The sequence below is a fragment of the Mus caroli genome, chromosome 1, assembly GCF_900094665.2.
Source record: "Mus caroli chromosome 1, CAROLI_EIJ_v1.1, whole genome shotgun sequence".
NCBI lineage: Eukaryota > Metazoa > Chordata > Mammalia > Rodentia > Muridae > Mus > Mus caroli.
In genome coordinates, this window is record NC_034570.1 from 99,043,047 (window position 1) to 99,055,170 (window position 12,124).

The following is a 12,124-nucleotide window of genomic DNA, read 5'->3' on the forward strand; positions in this document are numbered from 1 at the left end:
AAGAAAGAAAGAAAGAAAGAAAGAAAGAAAGAAAGAAAGAAGAAAGAAAGAAAAGAAAAAGGAAGGGAAGGGAAGGAAAGGGGAAAGGAAAGGAAAGGAAAGGAAAGGAAAGGAAAGGAAAGGAAAGGAAAGGAAAGGAAAGGAAAGGAAAAAGGAAAGGGAAGGGAAGGGAAAAGGGAAGGGAAGGGGAAAAGGGGAAAGAAAGAAAGAAAGAAAGAAAGAAAGAAAGAAAGAAAGAAAGAAAGAAAGAAGAAAGAGAAAGAAAGGAAGAAAGGGAAAGGAAAGGAAAGGAAAGGAAAGGAAAGGAAAGGAAAGAGTTGGAATGTAGGGTGACTAGAGAGATGAGACCTGTTGCTTTTGAGAAGGACCTGGGTTTGGGTTTCCAACACCCAAATGACTGCCTATACCTCCAATCGCAGAGGATCCAGCACCCTCTTTGATCTCTAGAGACACCATGCATGTAGTGCACACATGCATATGCAGCCAGAATGTACAAACCCATAAATATAAGTTATTAAATTACCTTTGAACAAAGTGTTGGCAGTCGAATCTTACCAAGTACAAGTACCTGCTGGTAACAGTATCAGTACTGCTAAGAATCCATTTCTCTAGAGGGGTAGAGGGAAGGTTTTCTTTATTGAAGTTTACATTTTTATTTTATTTTTGGTTTTTGGAGACAAAGTTTCTTCGTATAGCCTTGGGTGTCCTAGACTAGCCCTGTAGACCAGGCTGGCCTCAAATTCACAAATATCCACTTGCCTCTGCCTCCCCAATGCTGAGATTAAATGTGTGCATCACCACTGCTCAGCAATTTTTAGTTTTTAAATAGACTTTTGTTCTTACACATATTTATACACATACGGGGGTGGGGGGAGAGATGACTTGGTGGTTAGGAGTGCATGCTTCTCTTTCAGAAGACCCAAGTTTTGTTCTCTTTTACCCCAAATCTGGCTCAACCACCTATAAGTTCAATTCTAGGAGAGTGGACACCCTCTCATACAAGCATAAACAAGCAATGAAAAATTTTAAATATATTTAATAGGATTTTGTTCATATTTACCACCTAATACAAACTGTTGTAAAAACTTAGTAGTAGCCCACTACATAAAGTGCTCACAGAACAAGCATGAGGGCCCCAGTTTGACTCCTCAGTGTTCACATGAAAGCAAGCAAGCTAACCTATGACTGTGGCCCCAGCCCTGGGAAGGCTAGCTGGCAGATCCCGCCTACTGGCTGTCACACCTAACCAATCATTGAGTTCTATCTTCAAGCAAGAAGTCTTCAGGAATTTTTGTTTCCTTCATAGTAGGCCACTAACCAATCTTCAAAGTTGCTGTGGAGAGGAGCAGAGAAAGATCCACTGTGACCTCTACTCACTACTACATACATGTAACTCACACACACACACACACACACAAGAAAATCTGGTGTAGCTCAAGAGTAGAAAGCTTGCCTAGTATGCAGAAGGCCCAAGATTCCCTCCTCAACACCACAGAAAGGAGAAAGGGAGGAAGGAAAGGGGGGAAAAAAAAGACAAAAATTTAATGGTGACCTCAACAAACACAGAAACTGCTTGACATTGTAACAGTTTGCTCTGAGAAGGTTCGAGTTTTTAATCTTTCTGTTTGGTAGAGCAATGGTATCCTGTCTGACTCTGCAAAACCCCATATACTGAGTTTGTCCATTTCACTGACAGTTATCTTACAGGTAGGACTTAGAAGCAAACTCTGACCTTTTGGTCTTCTGCAGGTCAGTGCAGCTCAGCAAAGGCATCAAATCAGCAAACATCCCTTCTGCTGCCCAGGGCTACTTCCCAGTCTGCTGAAGAAGGAGGGGAGGGATATCTAGACTTTGGTTTTGCTAATAGTGGTTCATTCCCATCCCCCCACCCCACCCCCCATACATTTTTATTTTACTGTGGAATGCAAAGATAATGCTTTGGGAGTGAGCGCAGTCACAGTCATACATAGTAATGTGAGTCAAAGAAAGGGCTTCTCTTGTCTGGTTCTAGACAGTATCTATGTGTGAAAAGCAATCACTGGCTCTGGGGCTATGCCCCAGTTACCCATTGCAGGTGTCAATCGCCAACATGAAGATTACAAAAGATTTTTATGTACTTGGAAGAATATTAATCTTGCGATGATTTCTCTCCTATAAGGTTATAATATGTATTATTTCCCTAGAAACTGTACTCCTGAAAGACTTTCTATCTCCTTCAAAATAGACCACTAGCCCGATAGTTGGGAGCAGGCTCCAGAAATGAAGCCATCGCTCAGTCACCTCTGTCTGTGCTGAGAAATGAAAACTTTTCCTTCCTTGGGCCTAGTTTTTATACCTTCCTTCATTTTTCATACCTCATGACCCATTGATTTCTTCATATTTTCTTCTAAAATGTGAGGAACAACATAGTAAAACATATAGGAATTCCAGGTGTCATAAAATAACTACCTCATACTCTATATTGTTACTTGTTCTATAACCACAGAGCCTGGTAGATGTGTTTTATGATATTAAAAGACATGATTTCATAAGAAAGCTTATTGTTATATCTGAGGCATATGTTTATATCAAGACAAGAAAGATAATCTTTAGCATTTGAGAGGAGGTGACACAGCGATAGTGTTTCTTGATGCATTTTTCAATGTTTTGGGACAAGTGGAACCATGAGTAGATAAAATAGCAGGTATTAGATTCATGACAATTGTCATAGTCCCTGGTTGTTCATCACCAGGGTGGGAATGGCTCTAAGGAGTGAATGCTGTGAGGTGGACTTGTTCTGTCCTCCACACTGACAGACGGTGTGAAGCTCTGCTTCCTGAGTCGTGCCCTAGTTGCTCACTTGCATTATTCAAATTACAGATAGCTGAAAAAAGTTATTCTTAAGTAAAACGCTAAATTACATTGAAACATGTAAGTAGAGTAAGGTTGAGGCCACCCATCTACATAGATGATTAATAAGACCTAGACGTAGTTTCTTTTGCAGCCATCGTGAATAAGGAATGAAGGAGAGGAGATGTTGTATGGCTTGCTCCTCACCTCTGCTTCGTAATCATCCATGGTCCCAGACAGGTTTGGGTGCTGGCTCTGAGGCCAAAAGCTTACTCTGCATCTTCTCTGCATCTTCTGGAATATTCATCTCCAACACAAAGAAGCCATGCCCTTATCCTAAGCTCAAAGCACTTACAGGGATGATCATTGACTTTTGTCCTGTTTGACTAGGATCTCCACTGGAATTCAGACTGTGTTGTGTAGTAGTAAAAGAAAATTTCAGAGGAAAAGAACCTCCACTTCCCTTCTTGTTGTTACCTTAACAGTTGAACTTAGGTGTTTGTTATGTGAGAAGAAAGGAAATGGCAAAACATTTTGCTACTCAAAAGCAACAGTGAAGAGTGTTTATAAAAATGACTATTATAAGTGGATCTTTAAAGTCTTAAGTTACTCTATTTTCTCATTATGCCTCTATATTTAAATTGTCTTATAGTTAACTGATAATTCTCCCATCCATTTCTTTTAGTAAAATGGCAAAACTGGAGGAACTTGAAGAAATTGATATCAGTGGGAATAAGCTGAAAGCCATCCCGACAACAATCATGAACTGCAGACGCATGCACACAGTGATTGCTCACTCCAATTGTATCGAAGTCTTTCCTGAAGTTATGCAGCTCCCAGAAGTCAAGGTATGAGGGTGATCACGGACCCCAGGCTTCAAGTCAGCAGAGTTCCCTCCCCCACACGGTGGAGGCTGGGCTGTGGTGGCTTTCACGCAGCAGGATATGCTGTCATGAGCCTTCACAGTAACCTTGTTCTGCTCAGTGTCTGTGCCTGACTTACTATCACAAAACTCTTACGGGTAGAGAACTTCCTCTTTTGCTGTGGACTTTTTTATTTGTTTGCTTGCTTTTTAAATACAAATTACAGATAGGTAAACGACATGAAGTCCCAGGTTTCAGTTCTTACATCTTAGTTACTTTATCTGCTGTGGTAAATCCCTGGCAAAAGTAGCTCACAGGAGAAAGAGCTGACGTTAGCTCACAGCTCACACACGTTCTGCCGTGGGAGGAAGCCCAGGCAGCAGAGCTGGGAGCCGCAGAGGGACTGATGACTGATGCTTGTGCTTCGCACACTCTCTCTGTTGTGTGCAATCCAGGATCCCCTGCCAGGTGGCTTACCCACCAGTAAGATGGGTCTTTCCATATCAGTTACTTTAATGAAGATAATCCCCACAGGTTTGCCTGGAGACCCAGCGCACTGAAATCTAGACTCTGTCCAGGTGACAATGAGCACTGACCATCATGACTTAGCACTGGGAGGGTGACAAGAAGAAGAAATAGGAGTAGACATTTAAGTCCCAGATTTTAACTATATGTTACAAAGTATAGTCTTACTGGATGAAAAACTAATCCTAGCCTAGCTTTTTCCTTAGATTTCTGAATTCAGGTCAGTGCTTTCTGTTTCTGTTGAGGCCCTTCATTTTCTGCTGTTGTCTCTCTAACACACTCTGTACCTCCCTTTGAAGGTTGTATTTATTTTCATTTTGTGTGTATGAGTGTTTGTCTATATATGTAGGTGCTTCTTAAGAATAAAATGCATTTGGTGTGTACCTGGTGCCCGTGAAAGCCAGAAGAGGGCATGGATCCCCTTTGAATTGCAGGTTGTAAGAGCTACATGTCCGTGCTGAGCTCCAGACCCTGGTCCTCAGCTGAGCAGCCAGTGCTCTTGGCTGTGGAATCACTTCTGCATCCCTGAAACCCCCTTTGCTTCCTACTGATGCTGCTTTTAAATTCTTTTTCCTTTGCTTTGTTTTCATCCATTTTCTTTTGCTGTAGCAGTTCCCATTTCTAGCTCCTCCATTGTGAATAGATCCAGTAATTACTGACATCAGGAGGCAGGTGGCTGGTGTTTGAGTATAGAGCAAGGATTTTTTTATGTACCCAAATTGCTGTTGAAAAGAATAGTTTTGTTTTATAAATCTAAATGGGTATTTTATATATCATATATATTCATTTGATATATATTTATATATCATATATACCATTTATATGTATACCATATATAAATATATATATATATATATATATCATACACAATAATAACAAGTTTTAAAATAGGCAATAGTGCTTATTTTGCTGTGAAGATTTTCATAGGTTTATTAATCATTTGAACCAGGAATTTTCTTTTGGAAAGTTGAAATGTATCATATACCATATATAGATACATATATATGAAGAGAGAAAGATGATATATATGTATATAATTGTATATGTGTATATATGTGTATATATATATATATATGTGTATATATACCTATCATGTATGCACAATAATAACAAAGAGACATACCATGAGATTCTAGAGAACAGAGGACAACTTGTGTGGAGTTGGTTCTCTTCTTCTACCTTTACATGGGATCAAGAGACAAAACCCAGGTCGTTGAGCTTGCAGGAAAAGTGTTTTTACCCACAGAGACACCTCTCCAGCTCATGCACTATGAAATCTACTTCTAGTACAAAAATAATAGTTTTATTATTGAGCTTCATAATCTAAATTTTATTTATATTGTTCCTTAAAAATAAAGCACAGTGTTAGTTGTGATATGTTTCATAAATGTGTTATAAACATTGCAGTATATAATTATAAAACTTAACAATTTGAAAGGGTAAGAAAATGGCTCATTTAGCTATTTTTCTTCATGTGACCTTTCTTCCAGACTTCAAAGGCAATTGTCTATTCACAACTTCCTAGATAGCATTAGTTTTTGTGGGTGTTTTTTTTTTCCTGTTTGTTTGTTTGTTTTTTAAGATGTAGTCTCGTGTATTTAAGCTGGTCTCTAACTCACTATATAGTCAACTAGTTTGCAGTCAGCTAGTGAGGAAAAACATGTTCAACATCACAGCATAAGTAAGGCTTGGCCTGACTGGACCTGGGCCTGGGTCCATGCCTAGTCCATTGATGCCTGACATGTCCCAGAAACCAAGTTGGCTGTGATGCTGGCACTTGGGTCTCCCACATTGGGCCACTGAACTGCATAAAGGCCATGTTAGTAATATAGCAGTTTTGCTTCAAAACACAGATTTTCTGTTGAATAATTTTGAAAGGCAAATTACTATAATGTTTTGTGGAATTTTATATTAAGCAAATGAAATAGGTTTTCAGCAATTGGAACTTAGCCAATACAACTTGAACTCTGGGGTTTCAGCATCACATCAACAGATCCTGTTTGTCGGGTTCCCATGTGTCTTTTTGACTCTTGAATTTAGCTTCCTGCATTCTCTTCAGAAATCATTCTTGAGTATGTGTTGTGCACTCCATGGACATGCTGTGTAAGCTCATCCTTGAGTAATGGACTCTAAGTTATTTTTAATCAGTAGCTATAAGAAGCTGAAAATAAATAGACTTCCCTCTGAATATAGATCTGTTCTCAATCAGAAAGGAAGGCAAGCAGAAGCTCAGTCAGCTGTGTAGTTCAGTTCACAGGCTTAGCTGTGCCAGGCAACCCCGTCTACTGTTCTTGTCACTTATGTACATTAAAGAGAGTATGCGCTTCCTTGGAAAGACCCCCAAAATCTAGGGAGAAGGCTGAGTTAAAGTGGATAGGAAAAAAGATAATGGAAAGCAGCTATGTCAAGATGCAGTGGGTCTAGTGGCTAGACTCATATATTTGAAGTTGGGTGACTTCTGTGATGTGCATCCAGCAGACGGGACCTGAAACCAGCATCTGAGTCCTGGAAACCGATGCAAGAACAATCATTTAGGAAATGTTGTTCTGACAGCCAGAGAATGTGGTGTCAGTTCTTATTTGGGGCAGAGCACCTTCAAAGAGCTTGGGAAAGAAACAGTAAGCACAACATGGCCATGAAAGTCACTTTATTTTGGTCTCCCCAGGAACAGAGCAGCAGGAGGCTTGAGCTCCCATATTCTCACTCTTATAAAATTGGGGCATTCTGGCTGGTTATGTTTCCATCTGCTTTTAAACTCTAGTTCCCCCAGATGCTTCTGAATTCAAGACTATGCCCTTTCCCACAAGGCTGCACCTCTTCTTACAGAGTAGATAAAAGAGAGCCTGGATGACAAACTAGCTCCTTGTACATACATATTCAGCACCTGCTTACAGACAGACACACTTGTACAAAGGAACACTGTGGGTGGTCCTCAGGGGTGACTGGGAGGTGGCCTCCTTCTTGCTCTCATTGCCTGGGTGAACACAGTGAGTTCCTGCCCTGTGGAATGTGGAAGACAGCTTAGGATGACTTGAGGGTTTCAGATCTTTTTCAGTCAAGAATCTCATGTTCACTTTATGTTTGTCATTTTTTAAATACCAATTATTCGTTACTCTACTATGAAAATATTGGTTCTCTTCATGAAAACTATAGAAGACTCAACCAAAGTCTGTAGACGCATGTGCCAGGTGCCCTATAACATCGTAACAGACTACCTATAGCTAATATAGGTATAGACACAAAAAGTATAGACATAAAGACACTGATCTGATATTACCAAATGCATTTCCTTCAATTTAAATTTTGCTATTAATTTCTTATTTCAGAAAATCTAGTATGTAGAGAAATTGAATGCTGTTTAGAAGAGTATGGGCTTTTAAAAAACAAATATGTACCCTCTTTGTAATTTTTATTAGTTTAAATTATTGTAACTAAATCCAAAATCTATTCGAGAAAAATCGGTGAAGTTAGTACATGTCAATTGAGAAGGAAGGCTACCTACAGACCGAGTTTCATTACTAATTAGGCTTGAATCCAAGTAAAGTCAATACTATACTTTGGCTTCTGTTCTTACAGTGAAATGTGGGCTCAGATGGGTTCAGTCAGTAAAATTTCTATAATCTAGCCATTGATTCTAATGTAGGCTGATAAACATTCCTATAGTGAGTTCAGAACTCAGGGTCTTTGTGGTCACATAGTCATCAGAAGGTACAACTGGATGACAGAGAAGGTTTGCCTGCCCACCTGGTTCTCTGACCTAGTCAGTTCTATCCCCCACTGACTGGCTGATATCACTCCCAGCCTGATGATACAGCAGCCCAAGGCTCTTTTCATCTTCTGTGTTCTTACATTATGACTCTTTCCCTACATGTCTGATAGACGTTCAATGGATAAACTTTTAATTACAATTCATATAGTATGTTTTGACTATACCCTCCCTAAATCCTTCTAGATCCTCCCCACCTCCCTACCCAGCCAACTTTGTTTTTTCTTTCTCATTCTTACTTTCAAAAATAGAAAGAAATAACAGGAAACAAAAAGAGGGGGAAAATCCACAAAAGAAAAAATCAAAACAAACAGGCAAAAAGGCCAATAAGACAAAAAAGTGTACACCACAACAACCCAAAATGAAGCAAAATCCCACAAAACTACCATTAAGTTTGTTCACCTCTGGGCACATGGCTGGCCTTGGAGTGGTTAATTACCCAGTGACACTCCATTAGAGAAAATGATTTTCCCTTTGATATTCTTTGTGACCAGCTTCTTAGTTAACAGTGGGCCCTGATGTCTACATCCCCCTTTCAGTACTGAGATCCCTTCTGACTTGAGCCTATATGGGTCTGTGCTGATGCCACAATCTCTATGAGTTCATATGTGTATTAGTCCAATGTGTCTGAAGAATTTCCTAGGTATTATCCATCCATTCTGGCTCTTACAATCTTTCTGCCTGCTGTTCTGGATAGCTTCCTGAGCCCTGGGGTGAGGGATTTAATAAAGACATCCCCTTTAGGACTGAGTGCTCCAAAGCCTCTCACTCTCTGTACATTGTCCAGTTGTAGGTCTCTGTGGTTAATTCCTATCGGCTGCAAGAAACTTCCCTAATGTGGTTGAGTGAAACACTGATCTATGCATATAGCAGTATATCATAACGAGTTGTGTATTTCTCTGTTCCTTGAGCAGAATAATAATTGTAGGCTTTTCCCGAGGCTAGTCACCTGTCTAGTTTCAGGTTCTTGCCAACTTTGGCAGTGTTAGGTATGGGCTCCATCTCATGGAGAGGGCCTTAATTACATCCAGTCAAAAAGTGGTCGGTCAACACCATCTGCCACTCTTACACCGCCATGCATGCAGGCAGGTTGATTTGTAGATCAGGATTTGTAGCTGGATGATAGTGATGGTCAGCTTTCTCCTCCGGTAGCATGCAGGTAGCATGCAGAGTACCACCCAGTACCATGAACACTAGCCACTAGGACTGAAGCTCAGAGCTGGGCACCAGACCAGACTCTCTGTGTTTGATAACATATGTGTTTTCTTCAGCAACAGAGACTTCCCATCAAATTGTGGAAACTATTAACTAGTCTACTATGTTTGGGGGCTCCATTGGACACCTTTGGCCAATAGACTGGAAAGAATGTAGCCAATTCCTGGTACTGAAGTTTTACTTGGGGGCATAAGATGTCTGGTTAGAGTATTGGTGCATATCATGTGGTGACTCCATTTAGAGTCCTTTCATGTTTATCTACCTTTTAGAAGGCTTCTACAAGTAGGCTTGCAAATGGTTTCCACGTGGCCTTTGGTGTTAGGTGTCCCATACCACATTCCCTTCTTTGTCCTTTCTTTCCAGTCCCTCTCTCATCTAACCCTCCTAGTCTCCCTTTTATCTTTTAATAACACTGTACTCTTTTTCCCGCGCTGTGGAAGATCCCCTCCCCACACTGATCTCTTACTAGGTACATAACATCTGTGGTTATTCGGACTGAAACACGCCAATCTAAAGTTTAAAAGCTAGCATCCACATGTAAGAGGAAGCATGTAACCTTCGCCCTTTTGGTTCTGGGTTACTTCCCTCAAGATGACTCTTTCCTAATGGCATTCATTTACCTAAAATTCCATAATTTCCTTTCCCTTAACAGCTGAATCATTTGCCATTGTGGGAATGTTCCACCTTTTCATTATCCATTCATTAGTTGGTGGCTATCTAGGCTTTTTCCAATTTCTGGCTATTATGAGTAGAGCTACAATGAACATGGGTGACCGGGTATCTCTGTAGTAGGATGTGCAGTCCTTTGGGTATGTGCCCCAGAGTGGTATAGTTGGATCTTAAGGTAGATCTGTTCCCAGCTTCCTGAGGAACTGCCTCACTGGTTTCCAGAGTGGCTGTACAAGTCTGCACTCCCACCATCCATGAGGAAGGATTCTTTTTGCCCATATCTTTGCTTCATGCTGTCATTTATTTTGTTGATCTTGGCCGTTTTGACTGGTGTAAGATGTCCTAGTAGCTGATAGCTAAGGAAGCCAACACTTTTTTATGTCTGTCTGGGCTTTGTGTTGCATCTTTTGAAAACTTTGGTTAGTTCTATTTCCCAATTTTTAAATTGGGTTATTTGTTTTCTTATTGTCCAGGTTTGTTTTTGTTTTTAAAGTTCTGTGTCTTCCTTGTCTTTTGTTTTGCATTAAGAAGGTCCTTGGGGTTCATGTTAATGAGGGCATTATAACCCTGAAGATCCAAGGGGGCACAAATACAAGCCATGGGAAAAGGGCCCACCCTTAAGATTTTTTTCAGCTAATCCTTTAAGTGCAGAAGTAAACTTTAATGGAAAAGATTAATTGTGGAGTCAAAGAAAGTGAAAACAGTTTGTGTAGCCAAGACCTTAAATGTCTGTGGCAGAGCAGCAGGCAACTGCCTTTTTTATTGACCAGTGCTCATCTGCAGAGCACAGGATGTGGAACCTACAGCCTCCCCAGATGATTTTTCTTGTTTCCATCAGTGTGTAGATCTGAGCTGTAATGAGCTGAGTGAAATCACGTTACCAGAAAACCTGCCACCTAAGCTGCAGGAGCTAGACCTGACTGGAAACCCACGCCTTGCCCTGGACCACAAAAGCCTGGAGCTGCTCAAGTGAGTATTGCAAAGCATTGTGGCCCCTCATGTGTTCACTAGCAGTGGGTTTACAACTTCACAGACATTTGAACAGGGAGATTCTTTTGACTTAGTAGCCATACACACAGACAGAAAGTAGACAGAAAGAGGGTACCATCCATGGTGGGAACATAAGACACAATGAGCCCTGGTCACATGACTGTGATGCCTAATGCAGATGTCATTGAAACATTTTGAAAAAGAGATATGATGTGAAGGAAGTTATTAGAAACTAAAATCTGGACCCTTTTTTAAAGAACAACTGGTAATGCAGAGTAGTTACAATTAGATCTGAAGGAGTTTTCATCCTTCTCAAGGGAGTTCAGGATGGATGTTGGAGTGTGACTGGTTGAAGTTTAAGGGTAGCCTCACTAGAGAAGATGACACTGTCTGAATATTCATCCCAGAACTCCAAAATAGTTAATATAACTGGATGAATTGTGTTTCACAGATACTGTACAGCCATTAGCATTCTGATGTCGAGATGTAGAAGTAATCAGAAAGGTCTTTATAGTGTGATATTGTACAAAGGAAACTTATGAAGAGATTTGTACACATGTTATTCTTTTTTCCAACTTAAATATACATGCATTCTGCCTGTGAGTACCTGCACATGCCCAAAGCACACTGCACAGGATAGGTGCCAGGTACTAAAGGTGCTCCTATCCTCCTTTAAGGAGTAGGATTATGAGAGGGGTCTCTGCTTTCTCCTCTGTACTTCTCAGACCTTGCTTTTATGAATAGCATTCTTAAATGGTGGCCCAGGGTAGTCATTGTTTATGCCATATAATCTTATATGCAGATGGATTTTTTTTTCTGGAAGTCATCTGACATATGTTAGCAAAAAAACCTAAAAATATGAGAATTTTGGTGAATGGACCATTACTAGTCTTTTTGGGTAACACAAATGAAAGCTTAAAGACCAACTTTTTGGTTAGAATTCATCTGGTCTAATTAATTGCTTACTTGCTGGCTTTTTAAATACTTAATAGAAAACTAACTTGGTGTATAACTGAAGAATGCTGCCTAAACAAAGAGTCCCAAGGAAGCCATGGGGACCTGATTTTTCTTCACTGTGTATGTGGTACCACCTCAATCCCTCAATCCTCAGACTGCAGTCTCCGCATGTCCTATAAGCTGCTGGGATGGCTGGCATCATCCCTCAGATACTCAACATCGAAGAGTACCATGAAATAGCTACATATAAAGAACTTGATCGAGGGCCACAGGCCTCTTCCGGCCGGACCAGCACCGGGGTAGCTAGAGC

At 40.5% G+C, this 12,124-nt stretch overlaps 1 protein-coding gene across 1 annotated transcript in view; it reads left to right on the plus strand.

Annotated features, from left to right (window-relative positions):
* Phlpp1 (PH domain and leucine rich repeat protein phosphatase 1) overlaps positions 1-12,124 on the plus strand; it is a 209,421-nt gene that overhangs the window by 182,101 nt on the left and 15,196 nt on the right. Inside the window, exons 12-13 of the mRNA XM_021161069.2 lie at positions 3,515-3,677; positions 10,706-10,836. Of these exons, the coding sequence (XP_021016728.1) occupies positions 3,515-3,677; positions 10,706-10,836 (294 nt within the window). The remainder of the gene's footprint in view (positions 1-3,514; positions 3,678-10,705; positions 10,837-12,124) is intronic.